The sequence below is a fragment of the Falco cherrug genome, chromosome 1 (assembly GCF_023634085.1).
Source record: "Falco cherrug isolate bFalChe1 chromosome 1, bFalChe1.pri, whole genome shotgun sequence".
Taxonomy (NCBI): Eukaryota; Metazoa; Chordata; class Aves; order Falconiformes; family Falconidae; genus Falco; species Falco cherrug.
Genome location: NC_073697.1, coordinates 42,681,266 through 42,707,323, shown reverse-complemented (window position 1 = coordinate 42,707,323; position 26,058 = coordinate 42,681,266). Strand labels below are relative to the sequence as shown.

General features: G+C 37.3%; 1 protein-coding gene across 2 annotated transcripts in view; it reads right to left on the bottom strand.

Moving 5' to 3' along the window:
- Window positions 1-26,058, bottom strand: part of CTNNA2 (catenin alpha 2) — a 515,013-nt gene that overhangs the window by 96,570 nt on the left and 392,385 nt on the right. For both annotated transcript variants that reach the window (XM_055698149.1, XM_055698157.1), the window contains exon 9: window positions 10,518-10,670. In XM_055698149.1, the coding sequence (XP_055554124.1) occupies window positions 10,518-10,670 (153 nt within the window). The remainder of the gene's footprint in view (window positions 1-10,517; window positions 10,671-26,058) is intronic.

Here is a 26,058-nt window from a genome sequence, read left to right as displayed (position 1 = left end):
ATAATTCACCCTAAAATCTTCTCTTCCCCCAACAGCCCTCCCAGACTATTATTTCTCACAGCCTGCTCTGTGTCCATTCATAGCATCCCCCTGATTTCTGTTACCATTTCACAAATGCGATGCTGTAGCAAAAGCTTCCAGCAAGCGATGTAAACTTTGACCAAATAACAGCTATCCTGGGGAAGAAAAACATGTGGCTTATCTAACATTTCTGGTCATCACAAGGATCTATTTTGATAGAAAAACATTTTAAAGCCACACAGGCCATCCAAAGTTTAGACTATAGGTGCAAAACCACAGTAACAACAGTTACTGAACTTATCCAAAATGGCAAAAGGTGCACTTCATTACTGAAAGTACCTGGAATTCCAGGAAAACACATAAAACATATTGATGTGACAAGATATTTTCATTCCAGTAAAGCCACAAAACACCATGCCTACAGGTATTACTTCTGCCTAGCACATGCTAAGAAGAAATAGGACATTTTATGTTTGTACATAGACATAGGAGTGAAACTGCTGGAAAAACAGGTGGTATGAACATGAGTCACACAGGTAATTAAACTTTTTTAGGAAAAAAAAAACAACAAAACCCCAAAAACCCCCAAAACCAAACCAAAACAAAAAAACCCAACCAAACAACAACAAAAAAACCCCCACCAAACTTATAGGAAGAGACCAAAGGATCTCATTTAACAGCCTAAATTTTGGGAGTTGTTGGATCAAAACTTGCAAGTATCTATGTGGAGAACAGATTTATTATAAGAAAGGTCCTGCTTAACAAAGGTGCAGATGAGATGTGGAACAAATTGTAAGGGCTAAAATATATGAAATACCTATTTTAGAGTACAGATAGAGTAATAAACCTTGGTACTGAGGGGAATTCACTGTTGAAGTTACTTGGCACAACTGATTATGGATTAGGTATCAGTGAAAGGTTTCTAATCAAAAATTGGGATGGAGGAGTTTTGGTCTTCCTAAATAATAAACACTGCAATGCCTTGTAAGTATACCAAGGGAAGTGATATGTGGGTGCCACTAAACACAGTTTGTTGCAAAGTTCCCAGTGTACCCCCTGGCACAGGAACTTTGAAAAACCAACACAGACAGCATCTCTGACAAGCAACATTTAGGCAAGAAGGATTATTTTGACATTAATGCACTTCCAACTAAGCAGCTACAGCCTGGACACTAGTAGAAGCAGTAGGATATACCTATGAAGGGGACATCATCATAACCACCACACTTGTTAGAATCTAGCTAATGGGATACAGGGAAAAAAAAACAGGGTAAGATACACTATGACCAATGCATTACATACATCAAAGCAACACAGACAACTCCTGTACAACTCTAGTTGTTGTACAACTATGATACTAGTATTTGGAGAAGATAATTTTAGCATTTGCATACTTTGTTCTGGGTTAATAAACATGATTGCTCAAGGGTCTATATTTGAAATTTTGCACATATATCTTGATTGCAATCTTTGTTAAAATCAAAGCTGCTACAACTTTTGTTTCAAATTATGAGATTTCTTGATTACAATTTCTTCTTTTACATCAGTTCAAAACTTCATCACTAAAGATGACATTCTGTCCTCAACTCTTTGACATGGCTTTTCCTTGAACATCTTCTGCTGAATTTTTTTAGCATGTCTGAATGTTTTCCTTTATTTCTGACTATTTTCTTGTAAACGATCTTTTCAGTTTCCTCAGAAGTTCTTACTGCTTGTATTGAACTTTTTGGCTTCTTAAATAGTTCTAGCCTCTCTCTGTCCTGCATGCTGGAAATGGCTCAATTGTGGATGACAGAATTCCCTTTCTCTATAGTAATATAAGCTGTTTGCTTTATTTCCTACTTTGTTGTGAGTTTGGAATACCAGCATAGTTTTGTGTATTTCATCCTTTCTTTTATTCCCCACCATTCCCCTTACTTCTCTTAAATTTCATGCTCCAAGACAGATTATTTGATTAAACTCCTTTCTTACAGTCAAACCTCAGATGCATATGTAAAAAGCACAGTTCTTAATATTCACTGACTGAAATATAACCATGTTAATACCTCACAGAACAGAGGCCAAGATGCTAAACATTTTACATAGTAGTAAAATGTTAATGTGTCTTAAGTAGCAAAAATTAATCTAAACATACAGCTTCTAGAATATAGGTCAAAGCAGCCTTTTAAAAAAAATATTGAGAAAAGCATCAGTTTTGGTTATGGCTTGTTATCAGAGACACAAATAAAACACTTTACAAAATAGAATATGAGAGTTAAAATAAAGAATGGGGGTAGGTAGGTGGGGCTGTCTAGAAAATATCACCTTTGAATAAATAACATACCAAGTATCTCATTCTCCCTGTCTTCAAAAGCACATATTCTCTTCAGATCCCCACAACTGGCAATCGGAAGTAGGAAAGATGTCTGCATTATACAACACATTGAGGACAGTCAAATGAAATTAAGACATGAAGAAGTTAATGGACATAAGCCATCCTGAATATTAAAAACACAAGTCTTGAGGGCAACACTAATAAAAGAGCCTTGCTCTGGATTCATCTTGAAAACTTATCCAGTGCACTTACTACATCTTAAAAAGGTTGAAAGACAAGTCAGCTATGGAACTACTTGTATTTCTACCTAATATATGCTAACTATTTTAGTCCAAAGAGACAGGTTTGCTCAAATTAAACTTTGGGCCTTTTAACTCCAACTTTACAGCTTATTACAGACTGACATACCTGTTCTAACAAATCCTTCTTCCGGTTGCTAGAAAGAACAGTCAATGGGAGAGGAAAAGGGAGTCTCATAAGTGATGCTGTGCTGACTGACACATGAATAACGCAAGGCGAATCATATGACTATCAGAAGGACAGGCAGTTACCATCTTCTTTTATTAACCTCTCTCAGAGGTTAATACCACTTGATGAACTTCCCCCTTCCAATCACAATCCATTGGGGGGTGGGGGGTGGGGTGGTGGTGGTGCAAAAGATCACTTTCTTCCATGTCGCCAAAAAACTAATAGGTTGGTCAGTGCAAAATGCCGATAATAAATTTCATCTGCTAAGCAAACAGACTTTCATATTTCCTGCCTAGTAAAAAGAAATATTAAAAAAACTCACCCAAGCCTAAAAGAAACCAAAAGTAGGTAAACTACACACCTGCCAGTATTGATTTTTAGCTGCTAAACAGAGTGGATGGAGCAGCCATGCAGCTGGGAGCTTTATATTGTGTCATCACATGGGTGCCATGCATTCATGCTGACAATTTCAGAGCAATGCCTCTGATAACAACTCATTGATGAGTGAATAATTGAGGAAGGCTGGTATCTGTCTCAGGAGCTTCCACTTCCTTTCATCTCTTTCCTGATGGAAAAGATGACATGTCTGTAAATAATAATCACGTCTGACAGAAGGGGTTAAGTTCAAAGTAAAAAAGACATTCAGGTTCCAGAGGGCCCCTTGCACTAACAGGCTCTACATTTTTACTCCTTTCAAAGGACCTCTTCTTATGGAAGAGTGAGAGGATGATTTCCAGCCTAGGCATTGTATAGCATCTTAGTGTACTAAAGTTACAAATTCAAACAACTGGTTAGGAAGAGCTAAATCCATAATTTATGTAATCAATTAACTAAAATGATACCAAGAGCTCTTGCTTATATTATTAACAAGATTTAAATCACATAGACTGCTATGAGATAGTAGACATAAGTGGATACTAGAGTCTGTAGGAGTCATCTTATTTTGGGAAATTGTACCATGTGAATCACATAGGACAGTGGCATGATCAGACTGGAGAAGTGAGTCCCTAGCTAAGCAGGGGATATTCATGAGAAAAATATTTTTTAAAAATTACTCAGTGATTAAAAAGGGAGTAATTTTTTGTAAAAAAGATTTTATCTCTTTTACAGAGGCTGTAAATAAGCACGGTTAAAAGTTAGTTATCTTTAAAACAAAATAAGCAGCTAACTGGAAAATACTGGGAAATTACCAGGAATAAATTTTTTCTGCAAGGAGAAGATCAGGTATTTCTCATGAAAATAACTAATAGAGTATACAAAGAACAGATATGATAAAAAATGAAAGCAAAAAAAGTGAAGAAGTGTGTGAGTGCTGGTGTGCTAGTGTACTCAGGTGTTTATTAGTGGGAAGAAATTCTGGAAACGGAACTGCATTGCCCAGGTAGCCGTGAGATAAGTAAGCTCCTCGCTTTTCAGCCACACTGGATCACAGGGTTTCACCAGAAACCTGCTAAGGGCAGATGTTGAGGGATCAGCATCCAGGGTTTTCAGCATCTGCTGCAGCCAAGTTCTCCACTGCCAGATTGTTTAATTCAATCCATGTTTCCCTGCTAATGATGCAACCTTCATATCACAGGCAGGTTCTGCAACTGCTTCTTCCTACAGCAGACTTTGCAAGCCTCAGTGGTGGACCCATATTGCCTGAAGGCAGAGACGTTTTTTGGCTGAAAACAATCTTGAAAACGTAGACATTGGTTATCTAATTCCTTTAACAACCATCTTCTTCAGGGACAGGTACACAAGAGGCTCAAAAAGTCACAAACCAACAGTTGATTCTGTGCCTCGCCTTTTCTATAAGGCTATTTGATTTCATTTCAGCCTTAATCTAGAAAGCAGATGAAACTGGCATGGATCCCAGCAGACTACCAATATCCAGTGGTTAATGTAAGCAAAAAAGCCAGCATACAGAGCTCACCAATGACATAGCATTACCAGACAGCTTTATCCTGAGATACTCTGAGTTCACTTTGTCTCAAAGACATATGTATCTGCAAGGTGAAGACATGGACTAACTAGACCCAGCTGCAGCAGGGACTCAAAAGAAATAAATGCAACGAGTTCAACATTTTCATGCTCTCATTGCAGATAATTGGACTCATGGTTTTAGCTATCACCTATATGCTCATGATGTTTACTAGGAATTAAGAACATCTGTTGCCCATGCAGGGAAGAAAGGTCTGAGATGGAAATTAAAACTAAAATGAGCAGATGAAACACTAGGACACAGAGGTAGCCCACAGCTTTAATTTCAAATAAAATCTCTCAACTTGAAGGGCTTAAATTAAACTAATCTATGACCTTAACACTCCTTGATTAGAAGCAAGGATTTCTATTTTCTAAATATTATTTCTTATCTAGCTTAATGTCAACTAAAAGAAAAATACAAGAATAAAAACTGACCAATTTGTAGGAGGAAACCCAGGAATGTATACATTTTTCACGACAGAAGATGGATACAGAAGCTATGAAAGAATATTGACACTTTTTCTTCATTACCAGAAGCAAGCAGCTAGTTGTATACTCTGATAACACAGTGTTGTGCACTTAAATAAAAAAGAATAGAACATTTCAAGTATGGACAGCATTTGTGAAATATATCAGTAGGAACACTCTTTGTTCCTTGAAGTAAAGTTGAAGAAATAAACAAGCCAAATTTTTTCCTCGTAGGCTTGTTACTCTGGGTTTTGTCTGTCTTAAATGAAAATCCAACTCAGTTCATGAACTTATACAATATTTACAAAAGCAAACCCCAAACATTGTTATATATTCCTTACAAAGATCACTAGTACCTCCTGAAAGTGAGCTAGAGCGCCATGCTGCAAACTGTCAGAGCTCCATCGATGTCAAGCGCGTTGCAGATTTACACAGAAGATCTTCACTCCCTAAGAGAAAGTCTAGCTTTGCATTTCTTACGAACCAAATGCTCTGTGAGCCTTTCTGAGAGATATTTCAGGAATGAAAAAATACTGGGTTGGATATTAGTTCTGTTACAGCTGATGCAAAACTAGATTAAACTCAGTGTTGACCACCATAGCAAAATTTTCTTTCACACTTTCCCCCCCGGTCATTACCAAATCAAGTAAGCAGGGGTCACTGAGCAGGTCCAAGTGCTTGTTTGTGTACTGTGCACACTAGTAGTTTTTTTTTTCCCTCCTGCCTTCATTCCACACTTATGATTCAATCAGTCTGAATTAGGGAGCTACAAATAATACCATCTGGGAAAATGATGGGTAGCCCTGCATTGTGTCTTATAAAGAAGATCAAACACTAACTTTTTTTTCCCAATTGACATTGTAAAAGAAAAAAAGTCAAACCCCTAAACTCTCAAAAGTAACCCCAGTATCCTCTTCCAATTACATGGTCAGGGAAGTTAATAGAGACTCCTGCAAGTCTAGTGGACAAAGAGACTATAAAACAGAAACAGAAATGTTGCTGTTAGGTGTCATCTTCTACAAATTATTATCCAGACTTGTGATACTATTGATTTGCTTGCACTATATCAATTTTTAATCACCATAAACCATTGCTTAACACAGTTCTTTTCCACTAGCTAAGTGTTCTTAGAAGATAACTTTGATTATTTTGTGTTTCTCCAAAAATCTTTAAGTTTGTGTGAGATGAAACTGATAGATTCATGTAGGCTCAGGAGAATTCTTCATAAAAAGTAATTAATGCAAAATTGGTAAGGTACTGTCTTTTCAAAAGATTATTTTTTGCTGTTTCAAATGTGGTGCTGTATCAGTTCATGCTAAAGAACAAAAATCCTCTTAATTCCAGTTTTGTTGGAGCTAAGTTTCAGGGAAGAATAACACAACTGGATTTAACTTTTGTAGTTCACTGATCACCACACGGTGAAGTCTTTCCTTAAAAATACACCCCCGATGCACCTCTCCACCCCCACAGAAACTTAAGTCATTAGTAGAAGTCTCTTGGACATTTCTCCATCCTTGTGAGGCTGGAAAGCCTGATCCAATGCATTAATTTAACTACAAGGCCCTATGATCTGAATTTTCACCGTTCTTTAAACACGGTGTTGTTTCCTGCTGAAAGCAACTATAGAGTTTGCTATCATGGCTCTGAAGTTTACTGGATGCTGAATTTCATCTCCCAGGAAAACTGGTTGGATTTAATAATTCAGTTTTGCAAGAAACAGTCTAAGGGAAGGGGACTAACAGTTAAACCAAGGAAGCTTTACTAAACAGAATAATAAAAAATAATTAATTAGCTGCCATACAGTGCTTTGATAGATGAATTGAATAAATCTGAGCTGATCTATCAGTGAAGTGCCTTTTTGTGGTAGGTGTTAGAACTATCTGTCATTAACCTTACACTACAAATAAAGGTGCCTGGATACAGAAGTTAACTGACTTCCCAAGGTCACATTTGAAGCTGGTAATACAACTCAGGTATTTACTGACTTTCAATCACTAGTGATAATTTTTTTAAGGGATTCATGAGGTAAAGATCATGACCTGGAAAGGCACCATCACTTCTCTAACTTCAGTTTCAGAAGGCAGGAAAGTTGAGAGATGACTGCTGAAATATGATTTGAAGAAAAGGAGTTAGGTATCCTAGCCTGACACAGTACCATCTAAATCCTGTTTTAATTTATTGTTATCTTATTTAGCCTGAGACAACAAGGCTTCTAAATATATGTATCACAGATAAGGGGCCTCAGGTTTCATGGGATGACACCTTACTCTGTGTTTCCAACATAACCCATAGACAAAACTTGTTGTCAGTGAATGTGTAGAAAAATGAGAATTCACCTTGTTGTTATTATTCTTGAGTGAGGCATATCATAGCAAGTCAGATGAAAAGCAGAAGACAAAATGTTATGATAAGAGGCAAAGAAAGGAAATTACACCAATAATGAAAACAGCTCCTAAGAGAAGATTTTAGTATTATGCAATATAGACTATAAAAGAAAGTTAACTTCCATAACCCTCATTATTACAGCATATATATTTTTGAAAATGTATTGGCTATGCCAAGAAAATTTTGCCATTTATATTCATCAGTTATCAAGAAATGCATTTTTTTTCTCAGAATGGCAAATGTAGCTTTTACATAAATAAGTATTAAAACATGGGTTATTTTTCTTGACCTTTTGATAGACTTTATATTGAGCTTGGTAGGACATCCAAGAAATTCAGATTCTGATTTTAAAATTAATAATTAGTATGATAGAGTTTTCACAGTATTGGATTTGCAGTGCCAATTTCCTCTAACATAAGCAAGTGCAACTCCACATACTTCAGTGGAACTGTGTTTGCATATATTAGCAAGCAATTCTGGCCCTGTGCCTGGGAAAGGATCTCACATTTCATAGTCACTTGATTATGGCTCATCTTTAAACAACATTTTACTATTTGCAAAATACTTGACCCACAAAACCATAGAAGCCCATCTGCTTAGATACATTGTGCAACATTAAGTAAAAATGATGAAACTATTTTAAGTGCAAAATCTAGTGTACAAGGGACATAAATCTATTCCAAATATTTATTTTCTTGTGCAGTCTGATGAACCTGAAAGTTGGGTTTCAAAATTCCACTTGCACTAGAAATTAAATTCTTCAAGATATTTTATTACCCAGAACAAAAAGAATCCTTACAAATAAAAGCCTAAGATCCATCTAAAAGAACCCATTCTTGGAAAAGAGTAAGGATGGACCCACAGGCTAGTACGAGACGTCAGAGACATACAAGAATCAGGTAAGGATCTGCTTCTAATAATATGGAACAACCTAAATGGAATAAAAGTACTAGCTATTAGGGCCAACAAGGCCATTGTTACTATCATCACTGTTTTATTGGTGGATTACCTAAAGATGACCACATAATGTTCAAAATCAGTAACCAAATGCTAGTTTGATCTAAAATACAAGTCTAATATAATGTTAGGCTTGTAAAACCAAAGCTAGATAACTACCCCACCCTCCTGTTGGTTTTCTGCCAGTTGATGGTGTTTGTGGGTATTTTTCTGGGGGCAGTGATTTTTTTTTTTTACTATAGCTTTTAAAAGGTATTTTTCTTCCTTTTATGTTATTACCTCTTATTAGCTTTTTTAAAAGATCTATAAAATATATCTATATATCTAAAATAGATATGTTTTTATAAAAAAACCGTAGAGTTATTTTTAACTTTTTAATCATGCTGTTAGACCTGTAATTGCAACACTGTTGCAAATCAGTGGAGGGGACTGCTATAATACTAACCACATACGTCCATTGTATATTATGTATAAGGGTACAGCTGTAACTACCACTACACTATAACTGAACATTTTGGAGGGGTTTTCTGTTTGGTTCCCCGCCCCGCCCCCCCCCCCCCCCCCCCCCCCCCCCCCCCTTTATTATACCTGCTGGCTACTTCCTTTTCCATTGCCACAGTTCCAGTCACCAGGTGGCAGTAACAAATCTTTACATAATACAGAGGGGTCAGGACTGGAAAAGTCACTGACACTCCAGTGCTCCTCTTGCAGATAACAGTAATAAACCTTACTGTAGTCAGTATTGTACAAAATCCATCCTGAGCTTTTAAACCCCTGGACCTACCTTTAGGTGCCTACAAGTCAAGTACTATAGCAAAAACCTGACTTCCAGACCCTGACTGAGGTACCTTGACTCTCTGTTTGTACCTGGGCAGAGTGAGATGCTCCAGAACAGCACCTTATTCCCACTAAAAATAGCACCACCACCACCACCCGACATATTTTGTCAGGGAACTGTCTAGCTTTAGTCAATAGCATACAAGAAACCCTTACTCCTTGCTTCAGCTCAGGCACTAGAGAGCTAGGACAATGCTTGATTTCAGCACAGAAGCCATTCAAACGTATAGTCACATCAGTAGTTCCCTAATACCATTTTCCTCTGCTGAACATGTGTCATGGCTACCAAGAAAGGATGTTGCAAAGAGGGTACATACTCTTCAAAATGCTAGTACAGAGAAGTCAATAATGCCACGTAATAATCTTAAGCAAATCACTGAGCTATATTTGTCTTCCAAAAATACAAGTGTTTCTCATAGCTCTTGATCTGTTAAAAAGGGCAAACAGAGATGAACATTATCATTATTTTATTAAAAGTCTATTAAATGAGCATCCAGGTTTCAATTTATACTCCTTACGGTAGAACAGAGCTATGTCAATATCATCCCTGATGACTCAAAATTATCATTTCTCAACTTTACACAGTACATCTCTTCAGAAAGACAATATATGTGTGTGTGTGTTTAATACAGACCTTTAAAGAGTAAATATGCTCTTAAGGCTATGACTTGTCTGTATGTCCTTTTCCCTATTTTAATTCAGGCTGACAAGCTCTGAAGTCTAGAGTACCCTTTGGCCAGCACCAGATAGAGCATCATGAAGCACTTATTTGGCTTTTTACTTAATAGAGATTAGGATCTATTGTTCTGTTAGTAAAGCTGAACTGAAATTTACTTCTTGTTGCTCATGACTCTTGAAAAAATATTGAAAATACCATCTTTAACATGCTCGATTGCTTTAATGAACAACTAAAATACAGCACATACTTCCTTCTGCCAGCCACCCAGGCTTTTGTTCTGCAATTGCTGGGATAAAGTTGACCCAAACTCCTGAAAGCTGTATTACAGAAATGCTGCCTCTAACATTTCAAGCAGTATATATTTTTCTTTCCTCTCCAAGAGAGGCAAGATGGAAATCTAGCTGCATCAATAAGGTCACTTACCTCAACTAACTTGTTGGCGTGTTCACGGAAGACCTGAGCATACTCCTTCACTTCTTTCTCATTACCGCTTTTTGCAGCCTCAATGAGAACCAGTAATGGGACATTGGTCTCCAAGAATGAATCCGATATATGATCCATTACCGCCTTCCGCAGCTGTGACAAAACAGAGCAGACTAGTAAATAAAAGAAGTATCCATATACATTCCTACTCTATTCACTGGCTCCTTGTATTTAAGCATTGATATATCACATCTCACAGCACTGTACGGGAGTTTGGGCTTTTTTCTTTCTTTCCTCCAAGTTATATATTTGCAGCAGGCATACAAATATCAAACACTTCAGGGCCCAGGCTCTGCAAAACCCTTCTGAGATTCATGCTGACAGACATCTAATTCTACTGGACTGAATGGATCTATATAGGATGGTGGTGATTACCCAGCTAATAAATCGCAAATTGATGAGAATTGAAAGCTGCATGCTACTTTAAAAAACAGTTCAGCTCACTTAAAAGCCAAATATGGATTAAGGAGCTTAACTTCAAGCAACCATTAAAAATATTAGCCTGAATATTTCTAAGCCTTCTCTAATTCCTGCACTGAACAGTATTCGATGCAATAAAGACTACTTCATTTAACACATGCCTTGTGCTTTGTATTCTCTTTCAAATACCTCTACCAGGTATAAACAGGAAACCTTTCTAAGCATTTTCCAGGCACTGTAGAAAATATTCTACAATTTATTCTCAAGGGGAAAAAAAACCCCAACCAAACACCCTAAAGTTACTGAAGATTAAACACCTGTTATTTCATAAAAACATCTATTTGAAACAATATTACTGGAAGAATGATGTCACTAACTTCATCTCTACCTTGCTAATAACCACTAATTAATGCCAAACTTCACTAAAATTTGAAAGACAGCCAGAAAGATAACTGAAATCTTAAGTAATTCTTCCTGGAACCTTAATTTCTCTATAAAATTACTTATCAGAAACATTTTTAGCATGTTTTCTCCAGCTTTTTTGGTTGTTAAGGATGAAAAACTGTGGACTCAAACACAAATGGGGAGCTATTCAGCTTGGAGGTCCAGCAAGCCACTAGTATCATTAAATCATGCAATTTTAGTTAGATGAAACATCAGGAAAGGTAATTTTCTCTATTTTGCAGACCAGACAAGAAAGCTCTAGCTAGACAAGGTGTCATCAAAACACCCAGTCATACCGAAAACTCATATATTGTTAGGCACTGTAAATACATGATCCAAGATGCATTTGCTGTTTGACAGCAGCAATTGTCAGCTCTACTTGAATAAGGAGAGAGCTAACTTTGAATATTTCCATTCAATACCTGAGTGATGCAGTAAAAACAAGCAAAGCAAAATAGCACGCACATGTTTGCATGAGGTATTCCTTCGATTTCTATTACAGCTAAAGCAGCCAATGTATCAAGAAGAGCAATTCTTAATTCCCCTTAAAGTTAATTCTATTCAGATTCTATCTGGAAAATATTTTTCCACTTTCAAAATGATTAAAGGCACTCAGAATAGCTAACACTATAATACATACAAACGGGGGAGAAAAAAAAAAGAATATATCAGAGACCTGCCAACAGTTAGGAAGCTGGTGTGTTGTAGCTAATACCTATCACATTTTCACCTTGTACTCCTTCTTTTTTCTCTCATCAATCTGCTGATATCCACCTGGTGACTCTTATTTTATCCTCATATTGAAAGCTCTTTCAGACCGTCCTTCGGGTCTGTTCGCATAACATCTTATACAATGAGACCCTGATCCATGGATAATTTTCATAGGTACCATGTCAATACAAAGATAAATAATAATTTTGTAATATTGCTGCAAATATATCAACGTATTGCAAAAATAGAGAAAAAAATACACTAAGATGTTATGTGTTACAGTGCACTAGCAGAGCACTCTGCATTACACAACTGATAGATTTCCATTCACTATGCATATCAAGCCTTTCCTACTAAATGAAGGGTTTCACCTATAGCCAGCATTAAGGGAGAGAAAGTACCAGAGAGGGTTCATCTCACATTTGGTTAATCACCCTCTGCAGGTGTCCACATCCCAACACTTGGGAAACTCTGCTTCCAGGTGAGATGCCTTATTTCAGTACCTACAGTTAGACTTTTTGAATCCCATTGTACTGAAATAGGCCAAATGGTAGCATCTCCAAAGGAACACACAAAAGGAACACACACCAAAAAAAAAAAAAAGGATTTTAAAAACTCCATGTGGTTTCCATCTCATTCTCAGGGAAAAAAAAAAACCTTTAAAAAAATCCAGTTGCTCAAGGTTAATACCTGTCAATAAAACCTGCTGTCCGCTGTAGAGAAAAAAACTACTTTAAATGTTAAATTAACACTCACAGTTCTCTGTTTATATCATTCCATAAGGAGGTATCTGTTTCCAAGTGTTGTGTTCAATGAAAAAGCAATTCATTTTTTAATCAAGATTAATGTGTATAGATGTGATTATACCAATATGCCCCATGGAACTGTAAGAAAAGTCTCAGGGTGGTTAAGTATGCGCTTATTTTCATCGGTATTAAATATCTTCAGTCCACAAACACATACCAGAAATCAATAAAAAGGACAGTAGGAGCATCAGCAACCAGCAATTTGGGGTTTACAACTGTAAATATACAGTAGACTTATATGAATCCAAATGAATGAATAAAATGGTTATCTTGTTGCTAATAGCAATTGTAAGTTGCCTTCTAAGGTTCATAGTTGCAGTAGCTGAAAAAGAATTTGAATTCTGACTGTCACAGGTTTGATAAATATAAAATTAACAAATTCTGTTTTCCTATGCCGTGTTAATCAGAGATGCTAGTAGCATACTTCTGACCCCTCTTGTAAACACACATTATAATTTCTTTAGAAATTGGTTATCTGAGTTTTAGGATGCCCTTGCATTGAAGTTGAAAGGTATAGTTAACGGGTTTTATATACTCAGGAGACTACAAATTTTGCTATCCATCACCACAAGCTATAAAGAATTACTTGACAAAATCATTTGTTAAATGTGACAGGAATATGAACATAGGACATTCATCCAATAGCTCAAATGGATACATGACAGGGTAATATTAATTGCACAAGACAAGACATTTAAAAGTATTAGCTCAGCATTACCCATCTATTTGATAGAATTAGGGCTATTCATCATGGTAAATAACTACTGGAAAACTAATCTTGTATGTTCCTCTGCATACTGCAACGAGGTCCGGCCAAAGTGATGGCTTATGCGTCCAGATATTTTACTGTTTCATAGAAGTAACATCAGTTTAGAAGGGAATGGGAGAAGTTCGTGACTTGAATTTAAATGGTCATAAAACATGCAGCAAAACCACATCAAGTTTTATTCTTAAAACAGCACAAGACCTTGTGCACGTAAGCACGCTAACAAATATCTTTGCAGTGCCTTAATACACCCTGCATTCTGATGCAAATATTATGACACAAACTATTACTCATAAGATAATGTTTTAGGGGGTTTTCTCCACTGAATTTTTAAGTTAGAAGTGACTTCACAGAGTTGGTAGCTTCCACTACATGAAACTCCATTTGTTGGGGCAGAAAGCACATTAAATGAAGGTCTTGCTTAATTCCTTTTGGCATGGAGAAAACTTTATTAATTAACATATAGCTAGAAGAATAAGTTTGCCAGACCAGCACAATGTTATAAAAGGAAAACATCAAGACCTGTAAATATTTTTAGAAGTATGAATAGTGTACCACAAGGCAGATTTTATGTCTTTCCAGTTCAGTCAATTTGGTCAGTTTATGGTGCACAGAGTCAGTTGCTGGTTTTGATAGCATCATGTTCTACTGTTCTAACTCTGTTTAGGGCTGGTTTATCATTGTCGGTTCACAGCTATAATTGAGCTCAAAGAGGTTAAACTGGCCATTGAAATGATGTTTTCCATGGCTATACAACAATTTTAGAACCAAAATGTCTCAGTGCTACTTACAGTCTAGTAGAGAATTAAATGTCTAATCCTGACACGGGAAGGTAAAGTCACAGCAGGAGATTAATGACTCTAACAGATTGTTAAACTTTATAAAGACTGGCAGTATAAAGCTACCTGTAACAAAAGTTTACCAAGGAGCACCTTATTCACCATTTTCTATTTAACGAGCATTACAAGCTGAACCGAACTCCAGCTCGCACCTGTGGAGCACTCCCAAACAGGGATTAATTTAATTGAAAGAGATGAAAATAAAGCCTTCTCCACTGCAGTTAGCGTGCCTCCTCCAATACGTTGTGAAACTGAGTTCTGGTGAGTAAGACTGTGAGCATGAGAACCTACTGCAATATAGTGCTAAAGAGAAAGTCTCAGTCAGTTCTGCACACTACAACCCAGGAAGGTGGGACCAAAAAATGGTAGACGGTGGGATGCAAATGCCAATGCCATCAATTAGGTCCTGACAGATTAAACAGTAACAAGATTAATATTTAAAGCACGTATCACACTTGAAAACCCCAAGATAAAAACTCAGGAAGAAATACTGTTACAAATACTGATCATACTTCTTCATATTTTTGTGTGTGTGTGAGAGACTTTTTTTCTCTAAAGAGAAACTTGCCTAGCCAGGAAAAGGCTGGGGATTAATTTACTAATGGAAAGTAAGTTGTGAAGTGACAATTTTTGACCAGAAATTTGAAAGAGCATAAGACACACATAAAAAAATCATTCCTCCTTCTTGTAGGTCACTACTAAGGATTCCTCAGACTGTTATCTGGTCAGAAGTAGAGAAGAAACTAGTTACCAAGTATTAGGTATTTAATCCCCCCTTTTTTTTTTGGGGGGGGGGGTGGGGGGCGGGGCAGGGGGAAGCAGAGCGGGGCACTGTGTGTGCTATCATTATTCAGCAATAGCAAGCCTCAGGCTTGTTAACAACATTAGTGTAGTTACATAAAAGCAGGGAAAAATATATAAGCTTGAGGGACAGACACCCACATACCCCCCAAACATATGAGTATTATCAGGGCAAGAACTCTGTCTTGTTTCATGCCTGGATAGAACAATAAAATTGCAGTGCCAGTCAGAGCGCTGGGACAGTACCAAATATTTATTCTTTTTAACAATGAAGAACGATACAGGGCATGAAGAAGTAGAGGACAGTACAGAGATTTTCATCCAAAAATGCTAGAAAAACAGGACAGAAATACAGGTAGGGAGTGAACAGTCAGTGGAAAGAATTAGTGATGTCAAAATAACCCAGAAGAGAAAGACAGTGACTTTCACATTCTGTATGATCTGGGAGGGTAGAGTTGTGACAAGGAGAATATGAAAAGATGAAGTCGCAGAACAGGACATTACATGTGGGAACAAAGAAGGGAAAGATTGTAGGAGGTTACCCCAGCAGAGAAGAAAAAGGATAGGACTTTGAAACATATCCTTGTGAAAACCAAGGACTGTAAAGTGTCAAAAATGTCACTAAGACTGTAAGCCTAGAGGGTCTGATGCAAAAAAGGTGTGACAATGAGGAGGGTAATGGGAAAAAATAAAAATCATGGATTAGACATCCATGGATTAAACTGAGAACTACAACATATTGTGTGACTTCACGTATTATCTCAGGCTTTGTTGTTTTAAATCAAACAGAGTGGCTTTGGAGCTTTATGCGTTATTATACATGTAGTAAACAAAAATTAAGTGGGGACAAAACTGTTGTGGGGAGGTTAAATAACTGGTCACAAACAGGAAGATATTTGTCTATGAAAACCCTTCATGTAATTATCCTATGATAAGCATGCTTAGTAACTTCACTTAGGAGCAGTCAGATCCAATAAGCTTTGAAGTGTTAATAAAGTAAATGGTACATGTGTCACACTTGCATTCCCACCTACCCCAGATGCATGAACAGGCTGGCATATTAAATACTATCAACAGCTTCTCTAAGACCTAGAGATTTAGCTCCAATGAAAGCTGATGATAGCTGTCTTTGGTAGACCTATCTGTTTGAGTTCCAGACAATGGCTAAAACAAGATTAAAAATTGATTGTATTCTGCAAAAATGGATTTCTCATCATCCTTTCTGAGAGTCACTCAAAGTCACAAGCTGATCCTGCCCCATACATAGAGATGATTGATAACCGATGCTATCAGTTATCAACCATACCTTTCAAAAAAGCCCTTACTGCAGTGAGATCACAGCCTGGGTATTTTTCTTGGGTTTGTTTTGTTTTGCTGGTTTTGTTTTTGTTTTGTTTTGTTTGTTTTGTTTTCTTCTCCTTTGCAGTAATTTCCACAAAGCAAAAACTGAAAACAAAACTCTTTATATTTCCGGTTCCTTACAAACAAGTAATAAATAACATTGAAGACATTTTATAATACTTCAGAAGTAGTGTTACCAAATAAAATTAATGTCAATTAAGAAACTAACACAATGTTGAAATCCCATTTGACAACTAAATTCTATGTACTTTGCCATTGCCCATAAGCCCATTAGGAGGACAGAATTATAGAAGTCTTCGGAAAAGTACTGTTTTCCCATGTTTTCAGAGCTCCCTACCTCATGCTACTGCATGAATATCAAAATATGAAGCTGTACTTATGAATCCAAGCTTCTGTAAGTGTCTTTCGTTGATGCGGCTACAGGTCACTCTATTGCCAACCCTACAGAACAGTGAAAACTTCTTTATGTAAAACTATCATCAATAGAAATTTCTTGGAATAAGTTTTTGGGTTGAGCTTTTTTGGTTTTGGACTGGGGTTGTTCTGAGTAGCAACATGATATACTTCTGTTGATCTCCCATATTTACATATTTACAGTGTCTCTCATCAAAAAGAGTTTAAAAAACTTTATATATTCATTTCTCTGCAGTGATTACAGAGCTAGGCATCTTCTAAAGTTCCTGGAGTGAGTACAAAGCTTTGTTGAAATATGTGAGCTTTTATGAAGAGCCATTATTTGAGGAATAATAGACAAACTTATGTGCAGTAATCTACTCTAACGCAGTATAGCTGTCACTGAGTTTTGCATCATAATTCCTCACAAGCCACTCTGAAAGGCCAGCCCTCACAACAACAGCCAGTGCTCACAACTTCATTCCATTAAAAAAAAATAATTAAAAAAAAAATCAATTCCCAATTTCAACAAGAAAAAGCAGCCATAGCTACTACACTCTTTGGCTTTTGCCAGACAAAAATAATTCATCATGAGTATTATGTTGAGGATCAAATTTTCCCTCATTTGATGGAAATGTTACAAACTGTAGCCTTACACAAAACTACCTGATATGGATACAGTTTCCTGAAATATTGCACCATATGTGCATCAGTAAACATTATGTGTGGAGTAAATTAAACTGAGCCTTATAATTAGGCAGTAAGGAAATTACTACAGACCTGAAAGAGTAAATCAGCAGTATTAAAACACTCTCCATGTTCTCTGAAGCACTTCAGAGCACCATAAAAAACTCAATGTCACAGTGATAAATATCCAGAAGAAATGAATTTTGAGGGAGACAGAGACACGTGCATTCAAATAAGTTCAGGTCAAAATTACAATTAAGTGCAATTTAAATAACAGTTCTTTACCTCTAATTTTCTAGATCAGATTTTTAGACATTTTTCTAAAAATCCTTTCCTAAAACAAATACACCAGTTAGTCTACCTAATGGTAGCAGACAAAAAGTGGATGCAGTACTGAACAGCGTGCAGCAGCTTACAGTTCTTTCAGTCCAAGCTGGTGAAATTCAGAGTATGCCTACTTCTGTTGTTTTAAGGAGCAGCTAAAAACTCAGTGGAAGCTGGAAGAACAGAGGACTTTATCAACTGGAGCATTACTATTTCTGCTTTATAAGCCAGTATTACACAAGACTCCTGTCTAACACCTTTGTGCAAGCTGCTAGAGAAACCCAGGGAAGTACTGATATACATGCAATGCAGAGCACCCATATTAAACATTGAATCACAACATGGTTTGGGTTGGAAGGGATCTTAAAGACCATCTAGTTCCAGCCCCCTGCCATGGGCAGGGACACCTTCCACCAGCCCAGATTGCTTCAAGCCCCGTCCAGCCTGGCCTTGGACACTGCCAGGGATGGGGCAGCCACAGCTTCTCTGGGCAGCCTGGGCCAGCGCCTCGCCATGCTCACAGGGAAGAATTTCTTCCTAATAGCTAATCTAAATCTACCCTCTTTCAGTTTAAAGTAATTCCCCCTTGTCCTATCACTACATGCCCCTGTAAAAAGCCCCTCTCCATGTTTTTTGTCAGCCCCTTTAGGTACTGAACAGCTTAAATAAGGTCTCCATGGACTCTTCCCTTCTCTAGGCTGAACAACGCCAACCCTCTCAGCTTGTCTCCACAGCAGAGCAGCTCCAGCTCTCTGATCATTTTCATGTGCTCCTCTGTACCTGCTCCAGCAGGTCCATGGCCTTCTTATGTTGGGGGCCCCAGACCTGAACACACCTCTGAACTGAATACAAGAAATAAGCATGTAGTGCTGGCACAGAAATAAATCTGTATTAGCATTTGACAGACTGCTTTCAGAAAGCCAGCCTACAGATTTCCCTAATCAAGAGCGCTAGAATCACTGCAGGTGAAAACATAACCTATTAAGCAACAAGGAAAAGGTGATGAGTTTCTAATGAGCAAGGGCTGATGCCACAGGTGGTCTTAGGTTCAAAGACATTTACATTGACTTCTGGCTGGCTCCCTTTAAAAAAATGCCAATACTTTGTCAAGAAGTATTTTTGTGCAACAGAATGAGGTAATACCACTAGTTACGCTGTGCTTGGGAGCAACTGATGCCTCTTCTTTGGTAATAAAGCATAAGATTAGCAACACTCCTATGGAGCATCTATTTAAGTATGACCTTGCTTTAATTTTGCCTTTGCAAAATAAATTGTTAGTAAACATTCATGCAAGACTAAATTTTTAAAGTTACAACCTTCTTGGGTATTCTGCTATTACTTAACACTTGCATGAAGTTTTGAGTTTTCAAAGCACTGTATCAATTCTCTTACAAATTCTTGCAGTGGCATGTGAGCTAGGTAAGGTCCATGACCCTCTCCCTCTGTGTTTTTAGCCCTCCTTAAATTATACAGATCTTGAATTAAAAAAGTGCCACCTTCAGGATTTATAACTATAACCAGTGCCCTCTCATCTGCAAGAAAGGGCACATCAGAATCTACTTTTATGGTAATGAGAGGCAGAACTTGCTTCCCCAGCTCCCCTAGAAATGCACTTATTGCTGCAGTGTTGACTGCTTCCATAACTTGAAAGAAAAAGAACTATTCATAGGAACCTACCTTTAGGCTCCTATCTTTAGGGTACATAGATTAGGAAGCGGTTTGTTTATGACTCCTTGTATACAAAGAGCTTGAGCATTTGTAAAAATACATCCTTGAAATGCCAGACCACCCTCTAAAGGTGAACTCTCTATTAACCGTATAGGAGATTGAAGGAAAAACAGCTTTCATATATTACCACCCAATTTCTACACCTGCCATCAGCTGGTGTGAATTCCCAGGGTTCTCTTTTCTTCTCTTCCTCCTGCCCCCTCAATAGGAGTCTTTATTTCTTTGGGTGTGCTGCTCAGCTTCTCAAAGAAGCTGAAAAGAGCTAGTTGTCTATTATCTATTAATTTTGATTAGAATTGGCTTCACTGTTTTCTTCTGAATATGATGGTTTTGTTTTGCTTTCTGAGCACTTGCACTTCCCTTGGGCTTAACGTACAGCTGCTGTGTACCTCCCAGAGCTGGCATGACACCGAATGCCTATAGCTGAGGCAGCTTCACTTTCAGAAGCACCTTTACTTTTCTATGTTTCAGATTATTCTTCTAAAATCTGCCAGTAATTCTTGCTTGTCTTAATAGAGCATTGTAGAAGGAAGAGAGGACAAACAATAAAATTAAGTCAGTAAATCATGATTCAAGGCAGAAAGATTTATTTCTAGATGCCACTGGCCCTCCCTACAGCATTTGACAAGTCATCTGGTCTGTATACGAGAGAGTACCGTGACTGCAAAATGATAATGATAAAATTTCCTCTGTTGGAGGGTGTCCTGTGTTTCCTGAAAGTGTTTACATGCTGTAAAGAAGCAAGTTATGCATATATTTGAAGAGAGATTTAAGTCCATAGACTGAAAACATTATAAAAGTTTCTACCCATAATACAATTTGTGCTGTATGGGTTACTGCAATAAAATCTGTTCCAATGGAACACGTTTTTTTCAGTTTTAGGTGTCCCTTTAGGCTAATTGCATGAGTTAATATTCCAGGTTTTTATTCTGAGAGTCTCTCTAGAGTCTACATCAATTTTTGGCAGGTTTCAGAGTGTTAAACAATTTTTTTTAAAACCGCAAATAGCATTCATAAACAGTAGCAATACAACTTAATCTAAGTGGAAGTGACTGACATAAAGAGCAAATGGAGATACGCTGCCTCTCAAGAGCTAGGGAAAAAAAATAATATATCAAATAAGCCTAAGAACATTATGAAGCCTGTTATCTAATTCAAACTGTTGTAACCCATATTAAAGAAAGTACACTGAATTGCAAATACTTTTGGAGACCTATGAAGTAAATAAAAACTGAGCATGTTCAAGAAGTTCTCCCCAAGATCTTTGTTTTACCAAATTTGCATGAATAAATTACAGGAGGTATTTGTGTCATCAACCTTTAACTTTTTTAAAGTTCAACTTATAGCCTAATATAGCTACTGAAACAGTACTATCAAGGACTAAAAGGTAAGGAGTATGATAACTGTAGCTGTGCAACTGAGGGGAGATATGCTAGAGAATAAGGCTGGTAACAGACTAATGAACACCGTGCCTGTAGTCCACCAGGTGTCTTACAAAGGTATTTAAGAGGATAAAGTAAATGACGAATCAAAAATACGTAAGGGTCATGTGAAAGGATGTCCTAACTACATGATACATAAAGAACTGATTAGAGATACAGAAAGGGCAAATATGACTTGGATATATCTATTTATTTTTAATTTGGCTGCTACAGTGTATGTGACTGAACAAGTCTGAGTATCTGGTGGGTAGAAAGACAGCATAGCAGTCATTATTAATAGTGATTTATGCCTAAATGGCTAAACCTGATCCTAAGCATCCATAAGTGTGCCACCACCCCTAGGGTGCTAGTAGTGGCTATTGGGAAAAAGCACACACTGAGAAGCAGCAATCAATATCCTAACCTCCATCAATGTTAGTAAGAAAGAGGGAGAGAACTCACCCAAACCAATACAGGAATCACGGAAGTGCCTGCCTTTCAGCTTTCAGCCTACAAAGTAGCTGAGATTAAATAACCAATAACAAGGACAAACCACAGCTACATGTGAAACCCATTCTTGGAAAATCATATGGGAAAACAAACTACATGTCATTATAGAACTTTTATTGAAGGGCTTATTTATGGAGAATAACATGCTGTAATTATACAATAAAAATATTACCAGCAGTTGCAGATAACAGAGTAAAAGAGAACAGGACCACAGTCTTGGCCATAAAGGCTTTTGTTTCAAAACTGGTTTCCTGAGGAAATGAGGCTCACGATAGTAACTCTATCCAGTTTTCAATTGCATTTTAATCTGTTGGTCAATTTTAAAGCCATCTGACAGACAGGAAAGGTCTTGAGGATGCTAAATAGCTGGAGTTTGATGAAAAATTGTCTGGGTGGGAGAATGGTGACCTGAATTAAGAGTCCTACGGAGGAAAATTTGTTATATAAAGTCAGTAGCTCGCTGGCCAGCGTACCAACATAGGAACCAGCTGGCCAACCACCATGTGGGTACCAGCCAGCCAGTTGGCTGAGCAATTGCTAAAACCAGCCTCACATCTTCCTGCATTTTACCGACCAGCCTGGAGTAACAAGCAAGCTACAGCAGATGAGGTAGCAGGAGAGGGGAGAAGGATGGATGGGAGAAAATGAGGAGATAAGAAACCACAAAGGAGGACCTGAGATTATTGCTGTAGGAAGCCCTAAATGGACAGTACAATGCTATGGAAAGCAAGACTTTATTAATTCAGCTGTTGGGAATTTTGTTTTTCAGTTCTGTGTCTACCCAACAGGTATTCCTCAGAGGTCTGTAGGATGTTCTCTGGAAAAGACAATCTGACAAGAGGAGATTTTTGATAAAAAGAAATTCTAAATCAGAATGTTTCGCCTCTGAGAGTGGTCTGAAGAATTCATTTAGCCATAAGAACAAGCAGAGGTATTTTGAGTCTAGAAATGACGACAGCTTTCCATATTCAAAATTACCATCCTAGCTACTAACTGTATGTAGCTATTAATAGGATGCTGATGTTATTTTGCTTTTTGTGGTACTTGCCCACCAGGCTGAACTGGATTGCACCCAACAACACATAGTCCAAGGCCAATAACAATAATCAGATGCCAAAAACTACCTTTTGATGCTCCACACACAGACTTTGATACCTAGCAATAGCTTTAATTTGTTAGACTATTCTAATAAAACAAAAGCCGAGGACATCAAACCAAACATTCAAAGTATTTATCAAAATGCAACTGGTAATGCAGTTATTTCTGGACTTTCTACTTCCCAGTTCCTATTAATACATTTTATAATAAAGTTTTGTTGCCTAAAACTACAAGGACAACCAGAAATCCAACTTCAAGAAAAATATAGTACTTATTTTTTGCTTTATTCTACTTTGGAATGAAACCTGAAAATTTCCAAATTATCAAAATGCCTTAAAAAAATGGAAACCTTTTTTGACAACTCTGAAAATACGTTTTTAATTTTCAATGTATTTATATGTATATCATTATACTGCAATGCTAAGGTAAAATAAACTACTAACTTTCAAAATAAAAATTTGAAACTACTGAAAAAATCTAAAAATTACTTTTCAACACTGTCAGGCTTTCTCCCCCCCCCCCCCCCCCCCCCCCCCTTCAATTTCTGGATAATTTCTGATGATTTCCAGTTTTAAATAAAATGAAAATTTTCTGTTGAGTATTTCTTTCATACAGTTTTTCTAACTAGCTTCAGTAATGCCATAAATGTAAGCCTACAGGACGTGGATGAATTGTCCTTTACAGCTGCATGAGAGCATCATTTCCGGTAGAAACTGAGAATCGTTGGTAAAAACCTTGTATTTCTTTACAATTCCTTCCACTTAGAGGCATATGAAGCATTAATCTGGCTTGAATGCACAAGAATGAAGGATTATATTATTTCAATTTACTGTATAGAATAATGCAGACAGGCTGCTCCGTTAAAATTAATAGCAGTACAGATATCTGATCTTTAAGAGAAAACTAATGGTTTTGGTTATTACACCTTGCAGGGGAACCGACTGGCTCATACAGACTGAACAAACTCAACTGATTAACTGGAACAGGACACAAGGCAAAGAGACGACGGCAGCAGGGCAGGAGGCAGCAGTACTAACAGGTGGGACACCAGTGGTGGTGACAGCAGAACAGCTGGTGCCCTGCTCATACAACTTCAAATGATCTATAGACTGGGTTGGTCCTTGCTAGGCATCCCGTTTGTCTGTTAGCCAAACTCTTTGGTGTGCCCTTCCTGCTTATCTTTGTTTCAATGTCACTGCAGAGTTGCAATGCTTGAAATACTCTGTGTGCATGCTGCTTTATGATTAGCTGTAATATTTGAACTACAGGGTTAGTATTTTTTTCCTTTTCCAATGGAGGTAAAGCAAACAAACAAAATAACTGGCATCAACAAGCACCCTACTGCAGATCTAGCTTGCTGTACCACACAGTGAAAGATGCTTTTGTTTAGCTTTTAGGTTTTGGGGTTTTTTTTTCTTTTTTTTGGTTTGTTTGTTGTTTTTTTTTTTTGGTCTGTTTTATTTGTTTGGGGATTTTTGTTTGTTTGTTTGTGTGGGTTTTGGTGGTTTTTTTTGTTTTGTTTTGTTTTTAATTTTTTTTTTATTTATGACAGACTTGCATACGGGGCGGGGGGGAAAGACCTCAAATCCTGCCAATTGGCACAACTTGTTATCAGACACAGAATTCTGTGCTTTCTCCAAATTGTTCAAAATCAAGTAAGAAATGGCAGCATTAAGCTATGGGCTGGTGAGAATAGTCTGCTTCCAAGAACTTGTTCAGTCTGACTTAGCTAGATGTTCTTACTGGCGTTTATATTAAGACATATAATTAGATCTCCATAATAATTTTTCAATGCCCAGGAGAGTTTAAATGATGAGTATAAAAGATGTAATTCCATCAGAATAGGAATAGATGTGAACTGTTAATTGTGAGATGGAATTTTAGTAACATGTATCCTATTCACAATCATTTCACATGTCTGTGTGTTCTACAGGTAAACAAAATAAATCTCAGGAATAAAGACCTAAGTAACCTGGGCAGAGAAAGAAAAATCAGTCTTAGATGGTTGACTACTGAAGCCTTGCAAGGGAGGCTGGGTACCAAATGAAATCTATATATACCTTCTTCATTACCAAAACATATTTTGTAGATTGTCTAGTTTTATGGTGAAAACATTAAGCTTCATAAATCTGACAAGCGAGCCTTAGAATGGATTCATTAAAAACAAAAGGCATTATGGTATTCAAAGTTGGTTGTCTCTCCCATGATTTAGCCCAAAATAGAATGGCTGAAATAGTAGAACACTGCGATCTCAGCTGTGGTTCATTTCTGTTTAATGTCCAAGCCTCTCTTCCCAGCCATTAAACTGAGTCCTCAGTGACATCCTTATATTCTGAAATTTAGCAAGGGGTATATAGGCAGGTCTGGGATGACGTGCACATATATACTGATGATTATGCATGTGATGAAGCAGAACATTGATTATGATTCTGAAAGATAATTTATAGTCAGAATTCCCATTGCTGAAAGCAGAGACTCCATCTTCCTCTGTGCTTGTGCAAAACCTAGCACAATTATAATCTAATCCTGATTAGTTTATTAGCAACTGCCACGATTTAATAAACATTATACCTACATGATTAACTTTCATAAATATAAAAAACCCCTATATTAAAAGCTTCATCTCCAAGCACAAAAATATTATATATGTGCTTCACTTTACCCACATACAGAGTTCCAACCTTTCTGAGATTGAATTCAACACCATTGGGGCTGAATATACATGAGAAGCATACAGTTTATTAAGAAAGGTGCCATTTTCATATCACGTTTTGGAGTAAATTTGGCTTTAGAGATGAGTAATTCAGGCAACTGCTGAGAGCCTCACACAGAACAGCAACTCATGTGTTAGTCTGCTCCTTCCTTCAAGCAATAAGAACAGAGGTGGGAGGCAACACATGGTACAAGCTCCACTGCAGAACCTAGGATCCCATAAATCTGGAGGTCAGAACAGCAGAGGTCTGTCTCCTGTCATTAGCTGAGCAACAGATGTGATGCTAGGGTTTATACAGGAGAGTCAATGATTCATATTGCTTGTAAGTCCATTGCAATATTATTCAGAGAAATAAGCTCTAAGAATACGATCCTCAAATGCGTTTGCTGTGAGTTAAAGGAAGAGATGAAATGAGCTGAGCTCTAGCAGTGCAGAGCACCGATTTCAAACTGTCTATA